The sequence below is a fragment of the Musca autumnalis genome, unplaced genomic scaffold (assembly GCF_047663935.1).
Source record: "Musca autumnalis isolate F117 unplaced genomic scaffold, ASM4766393v1 scaffold_3, whole genome shotgun sequence".
Classification (NCBI taxonomy): Eukaryota; Metazoa; Arthropoda; class Insecta; order Diptera; family Muscidae; genus Musca; species Musca autumnalis.
Window position 1 is genome coordinate 51,757,570 of NW_027411866.1, and position 26,507 is coordinate 51,784,076.

The window sequence follows — 26,507 nt, forward strand, 5'->3', positions numbered from 1 at the left end:
TTTGAGAAAAAATTTCAAAAAGTCATAACCCAAATGTACATGATATATACGAATATCATTCATTGTTCAAATAAATGATTGTATTTAATTATTACTTTTGCTATTTACATATGAGAATTCAGAAAATAGAATCTATGTTTCAGTAGAACGCCTTTTGCAATTCCGTATGACTTTGTAAGAAATTTAAGTATCAATAATGGGTTGGATCGAAGTATTTCATTGAGGACTATCACATATCCATGTACATATGACCTTTTTAGTTGTAATATTTATATCTTTGCCTTTAAATTGCCTTTAAATCTTAAATAAGTTTTATATTTCGAGCTAACTTTTTACAAATTTCTGGTGCCTCTCTCTCCTACGTGTAACATGTCAACGACATCTCGTTTTCTACAACTTTTTAATGACATACATTCACCTATATCTGATTGTAGGGCAAGGCAGACAGAAAGACAGATTAATATTTAGGTACATTTGTACGATAAAACATTCATATGGACACACACACGCTAAAATATATTAAATGATTTGCATATAAAGCTATTGTTTCATGATTGATTTCATTTAATAACATTTGGAACTTCTTTCTAATCATACCAAGATCAATTTCGTCGTCTTCGGTGCGGGTTAACAGAAAACAGTGTTTTGTGATTTTAATTTTGAAGTGAAGTGAAAATATGATATCTAAAATGAATGTTGTTTTGGCAATTTGTGCTGCGGTGTGCATATTTAAGGTGCAGGATGTCATTGGAGGTGTAAGTGAGAAATATTCAAATGCCCATGTTAAAATGTAAAATACATACATATGTAAATATTTCAATATAAAACTGTGTTAATATTTTAACCCTGAGGAAGCACGTATAAAACATAATCTAGGATAGGTCATTGAAAAAAATTGACATACATTGGTGGCCACATATTTAATATTTTTATTGAATATTGCGTGAAATACATTTTGTGAATAAACATAAAGCATGATCTGCTTCAATTTGCTTACACAAAATAGATTTGATCGACCTGATCGAAAGGTAAAAAAAGAAGGAAGTACGCTTAATGCCGTTCGCGGGGTCGAACTTTTTATATCCTCTACCACGAGTTGAAGTAAAATGGAAAAATTAGTATCCTATCGTTGATGAAATTACTAAGCTTTTACGTCACGCCTAGGCTTATTCCTAGAAGCAGGGGAAATATGCTAACTGAAGAATTTCACTTCCTTGTAAACAAGTTTAATGCGAATTAGACATCGATGTTTCTTACTCAATTACAATCCCAATTAACATGTTACAATCATTCAATTTGGACGGTGTATGTGCACAACCTTTAAACTTCGTAAAATCGGGAGGTAACTTCATATTAGGTATGTATCAAAATGGGAACCTACATTGCTGTGTGGAGGTTTTCAACTAATTTGTGTATGAAAAAATAAGCTAAAATCCTCAAAATAGCAAATCCTCCAAACAATCCCAAAATCGGGTGTACAGTTTATATGTACAATTTTAGTAATTTTTAGGTTGTTGTTGTAACAGTGTTTATTATTGTCTGTTTGCGTGTTCGTTCTTCTGCTCAATCTGGCTCTGGATCTACCTATCTCCAGTTCTAGGATAGTGACTTCATTTGATTCCAGCATATCAAGAAAAAAGGCGTGGTCAACGATTTTCGTCGCCAGAAGATGCTGTAAAGCGTTCGAAAACCATGTTTTGAGTTGTTTAAATCGGAGTGGAAAAAGTGATTCAACAATTGGTTTGAGCCCATGAAAAAGTGTATAAACCATGCTGGAGACTAATTAAGAAAACAATAAAACTATTTTTGATGGTAAATATTCTCGTATTCCTTGTTAGGCCAGATAGTTATCGTGCAGCCCTCGTATCGAACATTGATAGAATGAATGGTTTGACTGTATTTCCTCTTGTTCGTAAATAGAACCAGATCTGTCTTTGATGGGTACACTCCAAGGCCCATATCGATAGTTTGACTAGAGCTCCTTGCATGAGTTCCGATAGTATTTGTAGGAATTTCCCGCTGATCAGTATGACCACGTCGTGAGCATAAGCTATCGTTTTTATTCGTAGTTTATTAAATTACTTAAGTATATCGTTTATAACTAGAAGCCACAGCAGTGGCCATAGAACGATACTTTGTGGTTTGCTTTCGGTGATAGACTTCCGAATAGAACTCTCACCGTCAATCCAATTGATCAGTGTAGAGGAAGCACCTAAGTTAGAGAGTGAATTATGGATGGATTGAAGCTTAACGTTATTAAAGACACCTTCTATGTTATGAAGGGCTGCTAGCCTTGAGAATTCCAAATTCCTGTCGATAAAACCCACGACCTCATTCAGTGTAGTTTCCACCTATTTGTCTTTGATGTAGGCATGTTAGTGGTAGGAATTAACAGTAATTCAAAACCTGGACCTGATTCCAAGGTCCAGCAGCGTTTCTAAGGTTTTCAGTTTCAGATCTCACTGCAACAAACTGAGAATTGCCACAAACTGTACAATAGCTACATGACAGTATTTCAGATGGTACCGCGACATATCTCCTGACGGATGAAACTTCCAAATGAATTTTGATGTAGTTAATAACGCCCAACATTTTTGGGACATATGTCCGATGCTAAAGGAGGGAAGACTATAGTTTCGAACCTGTAGGAAGCGGAAGAACATCATAATTACACTTCTACATTAATGGGCAAGTAGTATTTTCTTTAATCTGGTGGTATAGTTGAGCGCATCCCGCTATGATATACACGATAGATAATAAATAATTAACGACCACGCTTATCCCATGACAGAAACTGGAATTAATTAATTAATTTGTAATAATTATTACGAAATGTTACTAAATGCTGACTTTTTACACAAAAGTTCAGTAAAAGAGAGCGAAGTGAGAGAACAATTTTGACAGTTCTTTGCTGAGAAATTGCTAAAAGAATTTTCCCAGCTACATTTAGCAAGTTCGATCAGCTGTTTTTGAAACATCTGCTAATGGTCAACTGTTCAATGTTTATCTTATTTTTGTGGAAAAATACTATAAATATTACGATTCAGCTATATTTATTGATTATCTATATATATAAAAGAGTAAAGTGATGACTGACAGATCTACAACGCCCAGACGAAACGGCTGAAGCTAGAATTCGCAAATGTTGGGTGAGGATTAGTCTTGGGGCGAAGGTGCTCGATAAGGCTGGGTTTTTGGAAATTTGTCCTACAAGGGTGCAAAAAGCACTAAAATGTACTAAAAATGGTCAAATTTGTGTGAGGGCCGACTAAGAATCAACGCCCAGACGAAACGGCTGAAGCTAGAATTCCCAAATTTTGGGTGAGGATTAGTCTTGGGGCGAAGGTGCTCGATAAGGCTGGGTTTTTGGAAATTCGTCCTACAAGGGTGCGAAAAGCACTAAAATGTACTAAAAATTTTCAAATTTGTGTGGCTGACCGCCTAATAATCAACGCCCAGACGAAACGGCTGAAGCTGGAAAACTGAAATTTTGTGTGAGGGTTAGTTTTGGGGCGAATGTGCTCGATAAGGCTGGGTTTTTGGAAATTCGTCCTGCAAGGGTGCGAAAAGCACTAAAATGTACTAAAAATTGTCAAATTTGTGTGGCTGACCGCCTAATAATCAACGCCCAGACGAAACGGCTGAGGCTAGAAGCCTGAAATTTTGTGTGAGTGTTAGTCTTGGGGCGAAGGTGCTCGATAAGGCTGGGTTTTCGGAAATTTGTCCTACAAGGGTGCGAAAAGCACTAAAATGTACTAAAAATGGTAACATTTGTGTGGCTGACTGATTAATAATCAACGCTCAGACGAAACGGCTGAAGCTAGAATCTTGAAATTTTGTGTGAGGGTTAATCTTGGGGCGAAGGTGCTCGATAAGGCTGGGTTTTTGGAAATTCGTCCTAGAAGGATGCGAAAAGCACTAAAATGTTCTAAAAATTGTCTCATTTGTGTGGCTGACCGCCTTATAATCAATGCCCAGACGAAACGGATGAAGCTAGAAGCTTGAAATTTTGAGTGTAGGTTGGTGTTGGTATGTAGGCGTGAGATAAGGCTCGGAAATTCGAACTGGAATGGTACGAAAAGTACTAAATGGTACTAAATATGGTACCCTTTGTATTAGGCAAACGGGAAAAGCTAGATTTCTGAAATTTGGGATGAGGGTCACTGGTGGAGAGTTAGAAAGATGTACCAAAGGGTTTTTGGAATTTCGACCTAGAAGTGTACGAAAAGTACTAAAAGTTATAAAATTTAGTACCAGTTGTATATTTTGAACGGCTATAGCTAGAATCTTGAAATTTGGTATGGAAATAAAGGATGAGAGGTGGTGTTTATGAAAGGAAATTCGTTCTCATGTGTACGAAAAGTACTAAAGTGTACAAAATTTAGTACAAATTGAATTTGAGTGAACGGATAAAGCTGGAAACTTGAATTTTAAAATTAAGACTACTATTGAAGAGTAGGATTGAGATATGAGGGTTATTTTTGGAAATTCGTACTTATCTTTACGAAATGTACTAAATTTGGTACAATTTGGATTTGGGTGAATGGATAGAGGTGGAATCCTGAAATTTTGAATTATTATTACTGTTAGAGTATAGGATTTGGGTGAATGGATAGAGGTGGAATCCTGAAATTTTGAATTATTATTACTGTTAGAGTATAGGATTGAGGTAGATTTGAAAATTTGTACTTATTCGTATGAAAAGTACTAAACAGTCGTGAATTTGGTACAATTTGGATTTGGGTGAATGGACATATAAATCCTGTAATTTGGAATCAAGATTACTGTTGGACTGTAGGATTGAGTTAATCTTGGAAATTCGTACCTATGGGTACGGAAAATACTAAATTTGGTACAATTTAAATTTAGGTAAACGGACAGAGCTGGAATCTTGAAATATTGAATTAAGATTTCTATTGGCTGTAGGATTGAACAAGTTGGGGAAATTTGTACGAAAGTACTAAATGGTACTCAATTTGGATTTGGGTGCACGGATAGAGCTGGAATCCTGAAATCTGGAATTAAGGTTACTGATGGAGTGAAGGATTGAGGTAGTTTTGGAAATTCATACTTATGGGTACGGAAGGTACTAAGTGTACTAAATTTGGTACAATTTGGATTTGGGTGAACAGATAGAGCTGGAATCCTGAAATTTGGAATTAAGATTACTGTTGGACTGTAGGATTGAGTCAGTCTTCGAAATTCGTACTTATGTGTACGGAAAGTATTAAATTTGGTACAATTGAAATTGACGTGGACCGATAGAGCTGGAATCCTGAAATTTGGAATTATGATTACTTATGGAGTGTAGGATTGAGGTAGTTTCGGATGTTCGTACTTATGGGTACGGAAAGTACTAAATGGTACTAAGTTTTGTACTTTTTGGATTTGGGTAAACGGATAGAGCTGGAATCCTGAAATTTATAATTAAGATTACTTATGGAGTGTAGGATTGAGGTAGTTTTGGAAATTCGTACTTATGGGTATGGAATGTACTAAATGGCTAATTTAGTACAATCTATATTTGGGTGAACGGCTAGAGCAGGAATCCTGGAATTTCGAGTTAAGGTTATTGTTGGAGTGTAGGGTTAAGGAAGTTTTGGAAATTCGTACTTATGGGCACGAAATGTACTAAGTGGTACTAAATTGGTACAATTTATATTTGGGTGAACGGAGAGAGTTGGAATTCTGAATTTTAGATTACTGTTGGAGTGTAGGACTGAGATAGTTTTGGAAGTTCGTACTTATGGTTACGAAAAGTACTAAATGGTACTTAATTTCGTACAATATAGTTTTAGGTGGACGGATAGGGCAGTATCCTGAAATTTGGAATTACTGTTGGAGATAGTTATTGAAATTCGTACTTTCATACTAAAAGTATTAATGGTATTATGAATAGAGATGGAATTCGGAAATTTGGTGTTATAGGCCCTCTTGATGTGTAGGGTTGAGATATGGATGTGGTTGTGGATATACTTACAAAATTACAAAATGGCACAGAATTTGGTTCAAACTGTTATTGTGTAAATTAGTAGAGCTGAAATTGTGAAATCCGATATTATGTGTACGTACTTACAGTATCGGACAAAACATTTGCAACAGACACATACAATTTAGTTTTAGCCCTATAATATTTGTAAAAATCAACTTTTTGTTCAATTTTTCAGCATTAAAGTGTTCTTCATACTCCAAAGAAAACACCCACAATTAGTTTTTGTACCTTATAACGGTGTTCCACTTTTAATAGCGCACTTAAAAGAAATATCCCATATTTCAGCAAGACAAAACAATTGCAACTCACTCCGCTCCTATATAAATAAGGCTCAAATTATGATTTTTTACATTAATTTTGGGTCACATCCAGATTTTTATTAGTTAAGGGTCTCTTTAAGACTGAATACACCAATTTATAAAGGTAGAAAAGTTACATAATGAATAGGAACATAATATTTTAATTTATTTTTATTTGGCATTTGACACGTTTGGAAAAGGCCTAGGAAATCGTATAACGGGGGAATATAATCTAGTATTATCCCTCAAAATACCTTATAGTTGAATACGAAGTCCACTCAAAATAAATGAAATGCATTTTTTCACGTTTTTGTGTGATTTAGTCCGCTGGATTCTAAAAATTGTACTGAATAATGTTCTATTGTTTCTATGTTAACACGAATTCGGTTTCTAAATAATGTAAAAATTGTTTCACAAACATGCAAGACGGGACAAGGGAGACTTCTCTCATATCAATGAGTGCACCCCGATTCATATTAGATCAATGATATGGGACGTACTGATTATCGCCGAGTCCGAACGGCGTGCCTTACGACACCATATGTAGAGAAGTTTTGCATGACTGAAATACTCAGTAAATGTCGCCAACATTACTGAGGGGTATTTTGCAACCGTCGAAAATTTGATGTTGCCTGACTTGTCGATCGGTTTTCTACATTTTGATATCACAAATTCCAAAATTCGGACTGAAATTTAAAATGTAGGTCGCTGTTGAAGTGTAGAGGTCTTTTTTTTTTGAGATTCGAACAAAACAGGCACGAACAGTACTTGAAAGATATTAAATATCAATTTAAATAGCTATAAGTACATAAAAATGTTCAGTGTTCACCATATTAAATGTTTATTTGAATATTATTTCTTTTCCGCATACGAAGTAGCGGGCATTTAGCTAGTTTTATTAATATATTAATTATTTTTTATTTATGTTGCTCAAAATTGAAGAACTTTTTCATTGCTTTGGAGTTAGTTTTTCTTTCATGTTGTTTTTGTTTTGGTTATCAACTGTTATCTTGCTAAAATTTACTAAATGCTGTATTTTTACCTTTTTCTCGATTTTCGTATCAAAGAGTAAAATCTCTCTTACTCTCTGAAAATAAGTTACTGAATAATTATTACTGAAAAAGTAAAAATACACAACTATGGTAACAAAGCTTCTCTTCTAACTTTTTGGGGGTCTTTCACACATAAATATCATCCCGTTCATCAGCTTCAGAGCGGATGAGACTAATAGTATTCGCTCCTAGCAGTGAGAAATCTACGTTTTTATTTTTTCTTCATAACATAAAAACATAGCAATGGCAGTGGTCATATGCTCTCTATGGGTGTTTTCATCGTCCACTCCGGTCGGAGCATGGGCCGTGGTCCTTAAAACTTTTAAGACGATCTTAAATACTTGTAGGTATGTTTTTCCTAAGACCTGTTTAGACCATACCCTTATGTAATTTCAAAGTGCATCATTTGACGTAGAATCCCAGCAAACTTTTATGGAAGTGGTTCCATGAGATGCCATGATTTCACTGGATCTTTTGCATTGGTTCAAACGAAGTCGTGAAAGATCCGATCTTTTCATTAGCATTTGAACCCATTCGAAGGAAGTCGTGAAAGATCCGATCGTTTCATCAGCATTTGAATCAATTCAAACGAAGTCGTGATAGATCCGATCTTTTCCTTAGCATTTGAACCCATTCCATCGATCCAATAGAGATGAATTTTGTGTTTTTATTTTTACACATGCATATATTCTTTTATTTATCTAAATATGTGCGTTTAAAGCAATGTAAGATTTATTATGCTAGGAAGTCCCAATCATTGAGCTAAAAGTAGAGTCGGACTGCACTCTTTGGTATTAGTCGTGTTCCTTTACGTGCCTGAGGTTACCAGTTTTTACCCGCAAAGTGTTTCCTTACTTTTAAACGCATACAATTTATATGAGAGCAGTTCACCACTTTTACCATTTTTGCAACAATTACCATTTTTAAAAGTAAAGGAACAGACCAATTATAAAAGTTTCCTTGCCTGCTCTAGAGAACCCTGCTCAACAAGTCGATTTGTAGATCCCTACAAAACAACAAACATTTCCAAAACGTTGTAAAATAAAATTCACGAAATAGTAATCTGCAGTTGGAGTCAATGTCGAAATCTGCACTGCACTGATGGGAAGTAAAATCCTTTTGTAAGATGAATCAAAACCTGTTGCGGAGGAAGTAAACTCTGTTGCGTGCAGCGGCGGTGTTTAGACTGCAACAGCTGGGACGGCCGGAAGTCAAGTTTCTCGCTTAAATTTACAACCTGTCGTTTGCCAAACACATCGTTCCCGAAGTCTAGAAAATAGGCCAGCTACTGAAGCTCGAAAAGGATGCCAGCAAAGGTGAATCTTACAAACCGATTCCGCTTTTGTCGACCGTAACAAGGACCATTGTGGCTTTAGTTCTTCCAGCATCAGAAATAACTTTCTAGTTGCCGATCAATAGCATTGGATCCGTAAGCAGCACAACAACTGCGCTGAAGGCCATCTCCATCTCCATATTAGCCGAGGACTTACTCAGAGCAAGCCGTGCGATAGAACAGTGATAGATACACTTGATTTAGCAAAGCCCTTTGATATTGTCAAGCACCCTCGTTGTTTGATGTCATCGAGCAGACTACGCACCGTCCAAGTTTGAAACGTTGGATAATAAATTTTAAGTGTGGACGACAGTAGTACGTAGAATTTAGGATCAAGAAGTCCAAGACCCGTAGAGTGAAGAAAACCTCTTCTGAATTCCAAACGCTGCAGACGGCATTGAGATCGTAACGCCTTCCCTGACGACATTTGTGAAAGACTGAACTCCTTTTTGTCTGATCTTACCATTTTTTCCACGCGAAATTATGCAAATTCCAGCCAATAAATCTACGGCCACTCTGTTCACTACCTGGGCGGCAGAGTTGGGAACAATAGAGTTGAATGTAATGGTCGATGATAGCAAAATTCAGACCACAGACCTAGGCAGCCAGGGGGTCTTCATAATCTAGAAAGAGAAGTCTAACGTTACAAGAGAGAACCTCTAGATCAACAAGCCTTTCAACCAGGTTTAAGTAGCATTCACACGAATGCAGTCGCAGATGCAGTAAACAGTTATAGTGGAGAACATCCACCATCTATCGCAGCTGAGAAGCGCCAGCTGTCAGGACAAACCAGAGTAGTTTTGGGTCAATACGCTCGGGATGGTACAGCCGTCAAAATTCCTATAGGGCAAGTACTGATGACACCGTGGAAAACATCTGCCCAGCATACAGCACAGGCCCCCACGACACACTGCTCCTTTTCAATTGCCCTACCAATCCTGCTAAGAAAATTAAGTTTGCAGCTTTGTGATTACAAACCATATAAATATCGAAATAGCCACATTCTTACGACTGATAGACCCAGAGTCAGATTAAGCAGAAAAATTAGAATACAAACATATTAACTACTGTTACAACCACAATAACAAACTGCAATTATAGATGTAAACTTTATGATGATAAATGAATTATAGTTATTTCAATAATTCCTTTGAATTAATAAAATATAAAAATGAAAATCATTTTTCAATACAGCATTTTCCATTTTCCGAACAAGACGTGAAAATTACATGCCAAAGGGTTGGTGAAAATGACATGCCAAAGAATTGTTGAAGATGCCATTCCATCGAGTTAGTAAAGATGACGTGCTTAGGATCTGAAAATGAATTGCATCTTTTGGGGGTCACGCTCTTGTAAAAAGAATGAGTGAAGATGCTGAAAAAATTACATTCCATTTCACTTGCACCTATTCTTGAATAGCATCTTTGGCATCGAACATTTTGCTGGGATGTCACGATAATAACCGCTAGTATAAACACAGTCTTACTCTTTGTTTTTGTAACTCACCGAAATAACCGAAAACTCTGAGTCGATTTAGCCAAGTTCGTCTGTTGTAATCACCATAACGTCCGCAATAATTGACCAGGAACGGTGCTCAAGTTCGAATATGGACTGTATTTTTGACTGAACTACGAATATTTAATATTTGAGGTTCTCAATGGTCACAAAACTTCTCCAACAAAAATTGTCAACATAGGTCCATGTTTTGGGTATAGCCCACATATAGCGGTACCTCCCGATTTTTAGTATTTTGAGGATTTTAGCTACATTTCTTACCGAACTACTTGTAATTTGACATTTGAAGTTTAAAGGACTGTTAGTATTTTGAAATTTTACCAGACAACTTCCCACCACAACTAATGGACATATCTATAGAGAGAAAATCTATATATATAAAATAGAAAAATGTTTGTATGTTTGTTTGTTTGTTTGTTTGTTTGAAATTTATAGACTCAGAAACCGCTGAACCGATCTTGCTGAAATTTTCAGGGTATATTACTACATCGCCTGAAAGTAACATAGGCTATAAAAAGTTTCGAAATTCTGCTCTGATCCGGAGATATAGCATCAGAATCGGAGGTACCTCCAAAAAATTTAAACTTTGTATGCAAATATCTATAGAACGGTTACAGATACAGACTCCAAATTTGAAATGTGTGATGGATTTTAGCCTAAAAACAAATGTGCCAAAATATATCGAAATCGGTCCGATTTTCGGTATTTTGAAAATTGTGGCATCAAAACTCCACCGAAATGGCTGAAATTTCGTATTTAGTCTTCATTTGGAGTATGAAACTACCCCAGAATTTTGTTGGTATAGGTCCAGGCCTTCATATACCTATTTTCGGTAATTTGAAGGTTGTTGCCTCAATATTCCACCGAATTGGCTGAAACTTGGTGTTTAAGTCTTCATTTGGGGTACAAAACTTTCCATATGAAATTTGTCGGTATAGGTCTTTGCCTTTATATAGCCCCCATAGAACGGTACCTCCCGATTTTCATAATTCTAAAGATCAATATCCCACCGAAATGACTGTTTTTTATTTAGTCTTCCAGGGGGATATAGTGTATTCCTGAAAAGAATTATTAGTATATGTCCACGTCTTCCTTTATCCTCCATAGAAGCATATCTCTAAATTTTTGGTATTTTTTAGGTTTTAGGGTGCCACCGTGGTGCAATGGTATGCACGCCCGCCTTGCACGCAGAAGGTCGTGGGTTCGATTCCCCGGCCAGACAACATCAAACATTTTTTCAACGGTGGCAAAATACCCCTCAGTAATGTTGGCGACATTTCCTGAGTATTTCAGCCTTGAAAAACTTCTCCACAAGTGGTGTCTTAAGACACGCCGTTCGGACTCGGCGATAAACAGTAGGTCCCATATCATAGAGCTAAATATGAATCGGGGTGCACTCATTGATATGAGAGAAGTCTCCCTTGTCCCGTATGGGATGTTGTGGAACAATGTTTTGTTAGGTTTTAGCCACATTATCATACCGAAATATCGGAAATTTGGTAATTAGTCCTCTTTGAGTCTAAAAACTTTCCGCAGGCATTTGTCGGTATAGATCGACGAAATTTGCTGAAATTTTGTAATTAGTCTTCTTCATAAACGAAAGGAAACTAATTGTTCCATTTTACTTCAATATACCTCGTGGTGGAGGGTATAACAAGTTCGGCCCGGCCGAACTTAAAGCCGTTCTTACATGTTATTGATTAAAATTAATAAACCTAAAGCAACAAAACAATAATCTTTATATATAAAACTCAATTGTCTTTTGTTGGTAATTGAATCAGTTGAAAACGGCTAGAGCGATTTGGATAATTTTTTGTGGAAATGTTAGTCATAGTCCAGTTTAGGTTTTTATGCAAAGAAAAATTGGCCACGCCCACTTTTCCGCCCACTTTTATAAATATGTTATATCTACGGAACTACTCAATAGATTTTCCTGAAATTTGCAGGGAACGTAAAGTGATGGCCCCCGGTTGAAATAGGCTACATATTTTGGTTGAATTTCGGATCGGGCGGGGTACCTCCCCTATGCCCTATTTTTGTAAAAATGCAATATTTGCAACAATTACAAATGTATCGCCTTCAAAATTAATTTCCGAGTCAATGGCGATTGTGTCTCCGACCTTACGTGCTTATTTGGGGCATTAAGACTGGACAACGCCCACTTTTTTTAAATATGTTATAAATATGTTAAATATGTTATATTTTTTAAATATGTTATATTTTCCTGAAACTTTCAGCGAATGTACAGGGTTGGTCCCCGATAAAAATAGGCTACATATTTTTTGACTTTCGGATCGGGCGGGTACCTCCCCTATGCCCTATTTTTGTAAAAATGCAATATTTGCAACAAATACGAATGTATCGGTTTGGGAATTTATTTGCGAGTCAATGGCGATTGTGTCTCCAACCTTACGTACTTATTTTGTGACTTAAGATCTGACCACGCTCACTTTCTAATTATCTTTATAAATAACAAGTAAGAAAAGCGTTAAGTTCGGTCGGACCGAACTTTTTATACCCTCCACCACAAATTTCAGCCATTTCGGTGGATTAATGTGACCACTACATTCAAAATACCGAAATTCGGAAGGTACCGTTCTATGGGGGCTATATGATGGCGGGGACCTATACCTACAAATTTCTGGGGGAAAGTTTTATACGCCTAAAGAAGACTAAATACCAAATTTCAGCCATATCGGTGTGATAATGAGGCTAAAACGTACAAAATATCGAAATTCGGGAGATATTGTATTATGGGGGCTATATCAACACGTGGACCTATATAAACATTTTATGGTAGAAATGTTTCTTAGCCTCTGGAAACACAAAATACAAAGTTACAACCGATTCTTTGGTCAAATGGGTCTAATATATTCAAAATATATTAAAATGACGCGTACTTTATAAGGGGTCTTATGTGGGGACTATACCAAACGTGGACCTATATAACCCAACTTTGGTAGGAATGTTTTCTGGCCTCTGAAGACACAAAATACCAAATTACAACCAATTCTGTGGTCAAATGGGTCTAATACATTCAAAATATATTAAAATGACGCGTACTTTATATGGGGCCTTATATGGGGGCTATACCAAAACGTGGACCTATATAACCCAACTTTGGTAGGAATATTTTTTAGACTCAGGAGACACAAAGTACCAAATTACAACCAATTCGGTGGTAAAATGGGCCAAATATCTTAAAAATACCTTAAAACGACGACGCGTCACGCGTCATTTTGTATGGGGGCTATACGAAAGCGTGGACCTACATAGCCCGCTTTCAATACCAAAAGTCCTACGTAAATATAACATATTTTCCCAAAATTTCATCAACCTACGTCAATCCGTTCGGACGCTAGAGTGATTTCCACAGACGGACAGACGGACAGACGGACAGACGGACGGACATGGCTATATCGATGTAGAATTGCACGCTGATCAAGAATATATATACTTTGTGGGGTCTACAATGATTATTTCGAGTAGTTACAAACGTAGTGACAAACTTAATATACCCCCATCCTATGGTGGAGGGTATAAAAATCAAATATCGTTCGTTGGTAATGGCATCAGTTGAGAACGGCTGGACCGATTTTCGACCTGGGTTTTTATGCAAAGAAAATTTGACCATGCCCACTTTTACGCCCAATTTTTTAAATTTTCTATTTTTATCATTTCCACAAAAACTACTGAACCGATTTTCCTGAAGTTGCCAGGGAATGTACAGAGATGGTCCCCGCTTAAAATAGGCTACAAATTCAGTTGAATTTCGGAAAGGGCGGGGAACTTCCCCTATACCCTACTTTTTTAAAAATGTTTTATTTACAATATGTATCTATTTGGAAGTTAATTTGCGAGACAATTGTGGTTGTGTCTCCGACCTTACCAACTTTTTTAGGAACCACAGACTTGACCATACCCACTTTTTAAAATATGTTACATTTACAAAACTACTGAACCGATATTCGTGAAAATGTCAGGGAATGTACAGGCATATTTTCTTGAATTTTGAAGAGGGCATATTTAAAAACGCCTTACCTTTATGAATAAAAGTCAAATGCTGTCATAACCCAGCTTAGGTTTTTTTTATTTATTGAATTCCAGAGGGGGCGGGGAACCTCCCCTATGCGATATTTCTTAAAAAACGTTATATTTGCAAAAATTATGTATGTATCGGAATAAAATTTTACGGATTAATCTACAATCTAGGTACTTCTTTGGGGCCAATAGGCCCGACCAAGCCTGTTTTTTTGTTTAGTATGTCATAACTCCAATACTACTGAAGGGATTTCCATAAAATTTGCAGCAAAAGCTCAATGTTTGCCGTTGTTATGTGAGGTACCTTCCCCATGCCTTTCTGTTATATCGGTTTCAGCATACATTTTGGTAGGCAATGAAGTTGTGTGCACCCTAGGACCGGACCAGGCCCACTTTTTGTAATATGTTATATCTTGAAAACTGATGACCACGCCCACTCTTTTCAAAACATTATTTTTCCAAAACTACTGAACCTAATTTTCAGAAAATATTCAGGAATGTTCCGTGGTCCAAAATGCTATATATTTGTAGACGAATTTCGGGGCCTATTATTTTATAATCGGTGTATTTGTTAAACTTATGAGTGCATCAGGTTGCAAATTAGTTTTCGAGACAACGGTGGTTGTCCCCCGATCAAGAAAAACTATATATTTACAAATGTACTTAAATGGTGAGGTTCAACGGTCCATCAACCATGAAAAGCTAAAACATATAGGTCTAAATAAGCGGGAGAATTCGATTTAATAATTTTTTAACTTTTATTATTAGATCGCTTTAGGATAAAGACAGTGACATGGACGAGAATAAATCCTAAAAGGCACAAATTGGCGAAAAATCCGACAAAGTCCGTAAGAGAAAAGAAAGGTTACAGACAAAATCTGTTGATAAATTTAAAATCCTTCTCGGTTTGACAATGGACCGAAGAAGTGAGGTAGAAAATACCTACTTTTGAATTAAAACTCATTACGACGGGCCAGGAACGCGGACCGGGGTCTGCTAGTTATATATATCAGGAAAAATGTATAAAATTGTCTTTTCCATTTCAAAAAAATCAAAAAAAAATTTTTGATACTACATCAATGATTTTTGGTACATAGATTAAGAAAAAAAATCAGCATTCCAAATCTGTTTTCGTTACTAACTTTGATCGTTGCGCGCAAAAGATATGACCGTTTTAATTATGATAATTAGAAAAAATTCTAAAAAAATCGCGGCTTAATATAGTTAGCTATTATATCCTATTATCGTTAACTGAATTCGTAACCTTTGCGGTGATGCAAAAAATAATCGCGAAGTCTCAATGGATTCACGAAAAATCAAATTTGTTAAATAATTTCACGTATTTACAAACATATTTTTGAAACAATAGCGCTCATAGTTACGAAAAATATATAAAAAAATTATAACAGCATCCAGACATTTTGAGGAATAAAATGAAACCTAAGTTGTGAAGGTTGGAGCTATAGTATTCATGTTATTTGCAAAAATACGAAGAAAATATTACGAGGAAATTAAAATCATATTATTCTAATTTTATTTTTTTATGGTTTTATAGGAAAAGTTGGAGAAAAAATGTTTGAGTTCTTTGGCATTTTCGTCAAAATTTCACGCAATAATGATGATATTCCGTTGTAACAAATTTTTCGCTTATAGTTTTCCTATTGGATAATATTATTAAAACCTTATATTAAATCACAAGGAATTCCAATTGTGGCATAACGTTAAAATAATGTTATATTGAATATTACAACATTTGAGACGTATATAAACCGCGTAATTATGAAAATGACATGATGCGCATCCGATTTTCCAACACAGCGAATCAATCCCTCTTATTTGATGTACAGTTTGTCAAATTCTATTTGGCGGCCACGATGTAGCATCTGCTGCATTTAAGGGTGCAAAATACAGTAAATTGGTCATAATTTCCGCGAAGTTCATTTACATTTTATGCGCATCCGATTTCAATAATGACCATTAAAAAATACATCCTTCTATGCCGTTTCAATGCGATCCATCAAGAACCGTGGATGTAGCATCTCACTCAATTTTTAGAAAAAATCTATTATATCTCTGGATTTACGAGAGTTTTTTAATATCTGTTTTCGCGCAGTTTAAACACGCGTATCGATCTATTTATTTAAGTAGAACTGACACATCCAAAACGCGTTTTAATATGCGATATTTTCAAAATAATTTTTTGCAAATTTTCGAAATTTGAGGGGTATCATATCCGCCGATCTAGTGGGTGGATTTTTAGGCGTCGTGGCTTGTTAGATTCGGAACGTAAAAAAACTAAATTTACGCGGGTTTCCACGGAAATCGAACGATGTTTGTAAATTTTAAACCAAAAAAATAGGTTTTTGAGAAAAATTTACGCACAAAAATTTCGTGTTTAGGCGCAGATTACTGTGATCCTGTGAGGGCTACACCCTCATGTTATACATTAAAAAATGCGAAATCGCGAGTACTACAATCCAATAATAAGCTTTTAAGGAATTCCAGCTGCGCGTCCCGATTAGAGCAAAAACTCAAAAAACCCCATTTTTCAGGTTTCAAAATGTCAGCATCCGTTTGAGGTAGATACAGTGGATATATTAAAAAAACATACATTAGAAACTTCAACTCTGAAGTGTGCTCTTTAACTTCTCCTTTGAGCATTAAGCTCTACATTGTGTTGTAAAACCACTAATTGGAAAATAACATAATGAAACTCGTTTATTTCAACGATTTTTTCCGATTTTTTTACATTAGTACGACCACAGCTTCCGCTCAAATTATTATTTTAAGAAACCCCTCGGTGAATCGGGCTAAAACAGTTTATTTTGCCGAAATGCGGTCAAAAGTTATGGTATAGTAAAACTGATCGCGAGTTACAATACCCCATACCTCAGTTTCAACATAAGTTAATTTTCTACAAAAAGCTTGATATATTCTAATAATAGATAGAGAACATTGAAATGCTGCTTGTCCCATAAAGTGACATTTCCTACCCTTTGAGCGCAACGACATGTGTGTGTTTGTGTGTGGTCATGACCTTTATTGTGATACACAGTCGTAGGCACAAGAGTACAAGATCACTGAATAGTTCAATACTTTCTTTGCCTGTTGGAAAGCAGATAATTTACAAAATGCGTGTTTTAAAAAGTGGATTTTCCAGAGGCCACATCTCACCCAAAAGTATGTACAACATTTGTTTGTACAACCTACAACTTAGTACTATTACGTCCGCTGCTAATCGTTTTTTTATATTCTAAGCATTTAAACGAGTTTCAACTAATGTATTTTTAATGTGCTTTCTTTAGGCAACCGAAGAACAAATGTGGGCCGCCGGAGGTCTTATGCGTGATGTGTGCCTACCAAAGTTTCCAAAAGTAACCAAAGAAATTGCTGATGGTATACGGGGCGGTAATTTGCCCAACGACAAAGACGCTAAATGTTATGTTAATTGTATCTTGGAAATGATGCAAACGGTATGAAGATTAAACTAAAATTGGCTCTAAGAAGATACTATTTGATATGTTCTTTGTTATATTCTAGATGAAAAAGGGTAAATTTTTGTACGAAGCTTCTTTGAAACAAGTGGAAATTCTTATGCCTGATCACTATAAAGAAGAATACAGGGCTGGTTTGGCCAAGTGCAAAGATGTTGCCGTCGGCATTAAGAACAGCTGTGAAGCAGCCTATACTATTTTCACCTGTTTGCGTGGAGAAATCACACAATTCGTATTCCCTTAAATAAAAAAATAATTATACATATTTATCTACAATCAATCCCATTGGCCATAGTAATAAATACGTACATACATATGTATATAGGTATGCATAATAATTTATTTAAATTCTATATTTCAAATTGTCATGATGTTGTAAGACAATTAACAAACTACAAATTAAGTAATTTATTATTTAAATTGCCGTAATGGAGACATTAGACACTCTAAAATTATTTCTATTCATTTTCGTTTATGTATTACTTATTTATTGTATATCATCGATAATAAAGTGCGTGTCTAGTATAATTTAAATAAAAATCTTAAATTTTTCAAAATCTTCAAAAATGGTGTTTGTTGTTTTATATTATATACAGTGATGATTTAAATTGCCTTTTAACGGCTGATTTAATTTGAAAATCATTCATCCGTTCATATACGAGTATGTATATTTATTGTTTTATTATTTTAACATGATTCACCAAAATTCAAGTTGTTGCATTCAAACAGTGTGGCTAAAAAGTTACCTATAGTTATTGGTTGGATTTCCGCTTATTCCATTTAACTTACTGAGCTATAAGCTACTGTTAGGGTGACGGGCTCTAACGTATAATCAGTTCTGAACAACAACGAGTGCCAATTTGGTCGAATTTCAATCGAATGAAAAATACCATAAAGTATTTACATATGTACAAATCTAGATGAAAATAAGTCGAACGAATTTAAAAATACAAAGTAATAGGTCTGTCTGGTTACCCACAACTTTAAAAAATGTAAAAATTTGTACAAGTTATTACAGAATGTTGCATTTGAGCATTTGATTCACCGATAAAAATTATAAGTATACTAAAAAACTCATACCATGGTGAAAGAAATCGGGTACGGAAGCATATTAGTACGTTTAGACTATGGTGGATTTTGCAAATCCAGTCGGTTTAAGTTGTCATTTTCATACAACATATGTCAAATAAATCGAGATAATGCTCTTAAACATGTTATAAGTGTATAGTTTAACAGGCGTTTAAGTGATGCTTTCATACTGATAAGTGGTGTAGAACAAGGATGCGGACTATCACCATTATTATTCATAATAGTTCTAGATGTCGACAAATCAACATCATTATAGGTTTACATGGAACCTACATGATAAACTAGGCGAATTGGCTTACGCAGATGACATATTGCTTGTAACAACCAATCACTCCGACATGCAAAATAAACTGAATAATATCGTCACAGAGCCTGAGAAATCAGGACTAAAAATAAACATTAAAAAACAAAAGCTATGAGGATAAACACATCTGTCAACACGCCTATTTATATAAACATTGAGGCCACAGGGGACGTCGACAAATTTGAATATCTAGGCAGTATGCTTACGAAGGATGGAGGTACAAGAGTTGAAGTGGAAAACAGAATACGAAAGGCTCGTATATCTCATGCTACCCTGAATCACATATGGAGATCGAGATCGTTACCCACCAAAAACCTATTGATAAGGAAATTCTCCAACCAAAATACGGCTGGATAGGACATACGCTGAGGAAACCAAAAACTGAAATCGCTCATACGCTGAGGAAACCAAAAACTGAAATACCTTATGCGCTGAGGAAATCAAACACCGAAGGATTTCGCATGAGGGGCCAGCCTAAAATGCAGAGTTCGAAAATAAACAGTACACTAACATAGTGTACCGCTCCGAATACAGTATCACTGAAATATTTTTAGCATTAGCGTTCCCGGAACACAAACACTAACAAATATTTTAGTGATATTGTTCCGGAGCACAACGATAATCGTAGTGTACCACATTTTGGTACACTAAAAACGTTGGGTACCGCAATCGGAACACAAAAAATCGTAGTGTTCCGCAGTTGGAGCACTAAAAATCGTAGTGTACCACATGTCGGAACACTAAAAAAAAATAATGTAATGCCAATGTACCACACACGAGTTTATTATGATTGGTGAGGAAAATTAAATAGTTTATGTTTTTGGGATAAATAAATACATATTAATAAATAAAAATCAGAAGAAAATGTGTAAAACATCTGTACTACGGTTCTCTAACTCATTTTTTGAGTTACCTACAAAAATCGCTGAAATTAAAATGCTAATAATTTCGGTAATTAACGATATTATTCGATATGTTAGCGACCAATAAAAATTAGTCGCACAGTTATACCGATAGCAACAGTGTTGTCAACTTTTATTTGAACTTTTCATTCATAATTTTGGGTTTTAATGTTACTGATTTTTGTCGGTAACTCGAAAACTGAGTTAGAGAATCACTCTACTAATCGTAGTGTTCGACTGCGGAGCACTAAAAATCGTAGTGTTCCAACTGCCGGAACACTAAAAATCTTAGAGTACCACGAGCCGAAACACTAAAAATAACGTTAAGGCAAACGTCTGTTTATTACACTGTACAACACAAAAAATAATTACAAGATAATTCGGCCAGATTATGAAAGAGGACCAAACAAAAGAAGACACGTGTATCGGCGTTTTGAAAGTTTACGTCGGGAAGTAACCTAAATAGGCGTGGCAAGTTCCGCCCATTTCTACAAGTTTTGAAATATTCGAGATCAGATTCCTTGGAAACCTTGCATTTTAGGTATAAAGTGTCTTTGGCAATATTACTGAGAACAATGCGGGGTATCTTTTTATAAAAAAATAACCCTCATGAGAGTCACTAAACGGGTCTTTTTGGTCCCTTTTTTCAAAAACGTTTAAAATCTCCTTTAAAATGTGATCGTATCAGGTCAAAATATTCTACAATATTATTTGTCATAAAATTTTACTATAGATTCCCGAATACATCAAAACTCTAAATCGTACCTAAACGCCAGGTATCTGCCAAAAGTAAAATCACGTTTTGGGGTTAATGTTGTACTTTATCTGAGTTTATTAAGTTTTGTACCACAAAGCTTCATTCTAGATAGAAGACGTCAAAGACAAAAATAATCTTCATCAAATTTCGATAGAAGTCGCAGAATAAATGAAATATGTATTTGCAATATTTATCAAGAAAATATATACAACAAGTTTGCCAACAAAACACCCAAATATTTTTTGAATAAATTTGTATTGTTCTTTTTTCGAGTTGATGCATGAAAGTAACATGAAATTTAGTTCTAGACGAAAGGTGTTAAAAGAAGAAATATTCTACACAAAATTTCTTTGTAAGTCCCAGAACAAACTAGATATCTAAGTAATATACTTTGTTAAGAAAATGACGTTACAAAATTAGATATTATAGGTAGAAATTATTTGTTAAACTTTTAGACTCTTAATGTATTCCATACTGAGTCAAAATCTCCTAAAATACTTCACTTTTTGGGGATTGTGCCAAAAGAAGAAATGTTCCAAATCAAATTTTATTATGAGTCTCTGAACAAAAGAAATTTGTAGCTATAATATTTAACATCTCCAGAAGCTTTCGATTTTTATATATGATCTAGCGCCATATTCTACCGTTTTTATTCACTTTTTCGTTATCTGCAGTCACAAAATATATTTTATTGATGTTTTTTCATAATAAATTCTTTCAGAAGATTATGTGTGCTCGATTCAAACTGTTTTTGAAATATCTATTGTGAATATATATAGGGAAAATATTGATAACGCAGATCGGACTTTGAAAAATTACGTATTTTAGTACTATAAACTAAAATAACGTCATCGGGATAAGTCATAGGTTCCTGATATTGTATGTGAAAATGCGGGGATAGTCTACGGTCCATATCTGACATACGAGTAATAACATCCATGATTTTGGCATGGTCCTATATACTATAATGGTGGCAGCTACTCCTGCTCTCACAAAATTGACTGAATTACCCCTTGGAATCGAAGTAACTAGCCATATCCTAACTAAATTTGTTATGATCATTCATGATACACACATGTATGTCAATTTCTAGGGTTAATTCAGTCAATTTTGTCAGAGCAGGAGTAGCTGCCATCATTATAGTATTTAGAACCATGTCAAAATCATGAATTTTAGGACTCGTATGCCAGATATATATTCACTGGACAATAGCCGTAGACTTTCCCCACATTTTCACATACAATATCAGGAACCTATCACTTATCCTGATGACGTTATTTTAGTTTATAGTACTAAAATACGTAATTTTTCAAAGTCCCATGTGGGTTATCAATGTTTTCCCTATATATATTCACCATAGATGTTTCAAAAACAGTTTGGATCGAGCACACTTTATCTTTTGAAAGATTTTATTATGAAAAACATCAATAAAATATATTTTGTGGCCGCAGATAACGAAAATGTGAATAAAAACTGTAGAATATGGTCCTAAATCATATCTAAAAAGTGAAAGCTTCTGGAGATGTTAAATGTTATAGCTACAAATTTCTTTTGTTCAGAGACTCATAATGAAATTTGATTTGAAACATTTCTTCTTTTGACACAACCCCCAAAAAGTGCGGTATTTTAGGAGACTTTGAGTATTGCATAAATTTTAATGAAGAGTCTAAAAGTTTAACAAATAATATCTAGCTATAATATCTAATATTGTAACGTAATTTGCTTAGCGAAGTATTTTACTTAGATATCTAGTTTGTTCTGGGACTTTTTTTGTGTAGAATATTTCTTCTTTTAACACCTTTCGTCTAGAACTAAATTTCATGTTACTTTCATGCATCAACTCGAAAAAAGAACAACACAAATTTATTCAAAAAAAAAAAATATTTGGGTGTTTTATTGGCAAACTTGATGTATATATTTTTTTCTTGATAAATATTGCAAATACATATTTCATTTATTCTGCGACTTATATTGAAATTTGATGAAGATTATTTTTGTCTTTGACGTCTTCTATCTGAAATGAAGTTTTGTGGGACAAAACGTAATAAACTCAGATAAAGTACAACATTAACCCTAAAACGTGATTTTACTTTTGGCAGATTCCTGGCGTTTAGGTACGATTTAGAGTTGTGGTGTATTCGGGGACCTACAGTAAAATTTTTTTTGTAGAATATTTTGATCTGATTCGATCACATTTTAAAGGAGTTTTTAAACGTTTTTGAAAAAAGGGGCCATGACTCGCATGAGGGTTAATTTTTTCACAAAAAGATACCCCGCATGGTTCTCAGTAATATTGCCAAAGACACTTTATACCTAAAACGCAAGGATTCCAAGGAATCTGATGTCGAATATTTCAAAACCTGTAGAAATGGGCGGAATTTGCCTCGCCTATTTAGGTTACTTCCCGACGTAAACTTTCAAAACGCCGATACACGTGTCTTCTTTTTTTCGGTCCTCTTTCATAATCTGTATTTTTTAAAAAAGTTCGATTTTGTTGTACTATGTTATGATTTGTGAGGAAAATTGAAAATTAAATTAATTATATAATGTGTTTAAAACCGTGGAAATATAAATTTATGTAAAATAGAATAGATTTGTCATTGCGAGTGAAATTTATATAATATACTAGCTGAATCCGGAGACCATCGCTACTCAGTCTAAGATGTCGTGCATCAAATATATCGGTCGAAATTATATATGGGGGCTATATCCAAATCTCGACCGATTTCAAAATAATTTGGCAACCTTATTTCTAGACCAACTTCCATCACACATTCCAAATATCATCGAAGTTGGACATAAATTGAATGTTTGGTGCATCAAATACATGAAATCGGCTGAAAATATATATGAGAGCTATATCCAAATCTGAACCGATTTAAATATAATTTGGCAAACTTATTTCTAGACCAACTTCCATCACACATTCCAAATATCATCGAAATTGGACATAAAGTGCATGTTTGATGCATCAAATACATGAAATCGGCCGAAAATATATATGAGAGCTATATCCAAATCTGAACCGATTTCAATATAATTTGGCATACTTATTTCCAGACCAAATTCCGTCACACATTCCAAATTTCATTGAAATTGGACATACATATCGTGTTTGGTGCAAAAAATGGACCGAACTTATATATGGGAGCTATATCTAAATCTGAACCGATTTGAATATAGTTTGATAAATTTATTTCTAGACCAAATTCCGTGACATATTCCAAATTTGGAGACTATATCTGTAACCGTTCGTTAGATATAAGCATGCAAAATCTAAATTTTTTGGAGGTACCTCCGATCCTAAGGCTAAGGCTCCAGATCGACGCGGACTTTCAAAAATTCATATAGCCTATTTTACTTTCAGGCGATGTTGCTGTATACCCTCAAATTTTAAGGAAAATCTGTTCAGTGGTTTTCGAGTCCATAAATTACAAACAAACAAACAAACGTACAAACATTTTTCTATTTTATATATGGGCATTTCTGAGTGAAATCCGACACTTTTTAAGATGAGGTTTTTAATTTCCTTTATTTTTTGCTGTGGTGATGCTGCTCAACAGCAAAACATTTGAACATATTTTCAGATTTTTTTGGACTAACGGTTCCAGAGATATCGCGCCTTGAATATGTCGAATTCTGTAAAAACTATATGCAATTTGAAAAAAACTTTTTTTTGTTGGTTTTTCAGCTATTTAATATAAAATATAAAAAAATTGCACAGTGGTAATAAACTTCTGAAAAAATATTACGTTAATTTTTGATAGATTATTCGGCTCGGATGCCCAATCATATAATTCACATGGTGTAGGTTTTTGATCATCAGTTTGGTTAGTTTATTGCCTGGCTGGTACAATAACAGCTAAACCATTTTCAAAATCGGAAAATGACTAAAGCCCTCGGCACATACGGTGCGTTGAGCGTCGCGCTACAACAACCACATGAAAAATTTGTAAGTGGTGCCAAGTTTTTTTTAAAACAACAACATGGCTGACGCGCTTTAAGCCCTCGGCACATACGGTCCGTTTAGTGACACGTTGGGACACACGTTGTCCCAAAAAAGTTAAATTATGTTTAACTTTAATGCGTCCGCCATGTTGTTGTTTTTCAAAAAACTTGGCATCACTTACACATTTTTCATGTGGTTGTTGTAGCGCAACGCTCAACGCACCGTATGTGCCGAGCGCTTAAGTTTTTAAGATGTTTAAGATAAATTCCCAATTAAATGTACAAAACAAATGTTAAAAAATGTATTTTTTTATTTTTTGGTAAAATAACAAATGTTTCACACTGGTATAAAGGAAAATTTGTATTGACAAATTTTAAAAAATTCAGCAAAAATAGTAATCATTCGAATCCCACTACCAAATAGGACTTAGGACTTTTTGTATTTGATCGTAATTTAACATAAAAAAATTTCAAGAAAGTCCAAGGAGTCAATCATTTTTAAAAATTGATTTGAAACATTAAATCGCGAAAATTGCATCCAAGCCCACTGTGCACATTTTTTCTATTTTTTTTTATTAAATAACTGATGGAAAAACAAAACCTACAAAAAAAGATTTTTTCAAATTGGACCAATTTAAAGTAGTTATGAGTATTTCTTTACATATCGACACCTCCAAATAATAGTATGCTAAGTCTAAAAAGTGAGTTTTGCAGGGGAAGCTCTCAAAGTTTGAAAATTTTTTTGAACTTCAGTACTATGCTAAGTCAATATTTGTTTATAACTTCTGTTCGGATTGACCGATCATTACCAAAATTAGACAGAATTTAAGTTAAAGGACGTTCGACACCTTCAAATAATAGTTTGCTAATTCTGAAAAGCGAGTTTTGCAGGACAAGCTCTAAAAGTTTGGAAATTTTTTTGACCTTCAGTACTATGCTAAGTAATTATTTGTTTATAACTTATGTTCGGATTGTCCTATCATTACCAAAATTTGACAGAATTTAAGTTAAAGGACGCTAAATATAAAAATGTAAAGAACTTGAAAACATGCTAAGTCGACTTAGCATACTATTGTTTGGAGGCGTCGATATAGTTTTTATAGAATTGGACTTTTTCAAGGCGCGATATCTCTGGAACCTTTAGTCAAAAACAAAAAAAAAAACAAAATGTACTAAAATGTTTTGCTGATGAGCAGCATCACACAGCAAAAAAATAAGGGAAATTAAAAATCTCATCTTGAAAAAGTGTCCGATTTCACTCAGAAACCCCCATATATAGATAGATAACACTGTGCGACAACAAAAAAAATTACGAGGAAAATCGAGTAGATTATGAAAGTAGAGCTAAAAATATGAGACACGTGTATCAGCGTTTTAAAAGTTTACGTCGGAAAGTAACCAAAATAGGCGGGGCAAGTTCCGCCTATTTTTAATTCAGGTATATAGTGTCTTTGGCAACTTTACAGAGGAGTATGTGGGCAATATTTTTGTTATAAATTTTAACCCTCATGCCGTTCATCAAAGGGGTCTTTTTTGTCCTTTTTTCAAAAATCTTTCAAAAACTCTTTAAAAATGTGATTGTATTAAATCCAAATATTCTATAGCCATTTATGTATATCAATTTCTAGGATTAATTCCAAATTTCATTTGGAACATTTCTTTCTTTAACAATATTCCCAAAAAGTAAAGTATTTTGCTAGATTTTGATCCAGTATGGAATTATGTAAAATTAACAGTCCAAAATTAAAACATATAATTTCATCCTAACATATATAAATTTG

At 34.7% G+C, this 26,507-nt stretch overlaps 1 protein-coding gene across 1 annotated transcript; it reads left to right on the forward strand.

The window, feature by feature from the left end:
- The first annotated feature begins 430 nt into the window (after positions 1–430).
- On the forward strand, positions 431–18,293 carry Obp19a (Odorant-binding protein 19a). The gene is made up of 3 exons (XM_073976154.1): positions 431–755; positions 17,538–17,705; positions 17,773–18,293. The coding sequence occupies exons 1-3, from the start codon at positions 678–680 to the stop codon at positions 17,968–17,970; spliced, it is 444 nt and encodes a 147-aa protein (XP_073832255.1). The 5' UTR covers positions 431–677; the 3' UTR covers positions 17,971–18,293.
- The last annotated feature ends 8,214 nt before the right edge of the window (positions 18,294–26,507 follow it).

Excerpts from the sequence above, each read along its gene's own strand:
- Obp19a (XM_073976154.1), top strand. The coding sequence starts at position 678 with ATGATATCTAAAATGAATGTTGTTTTGGCAATTTGTGCTGCGGTGTGC. Across the intron at positions 756-17,537 it reads TGCAGGATGTCATTGGAGGT|GCAACCGAAGAACAAATGTG; the intron begins GTAAGTGAGAAA and ends TGCTTTCTTTAG. Across the intron at positions 17,706-17,772 it reads TCTTGGAAATGATGCAAACG|ATGAAAAAGGGTAAATTTTT; the intron begins GTATGAAGATTA and ends GTTATATTCTAG.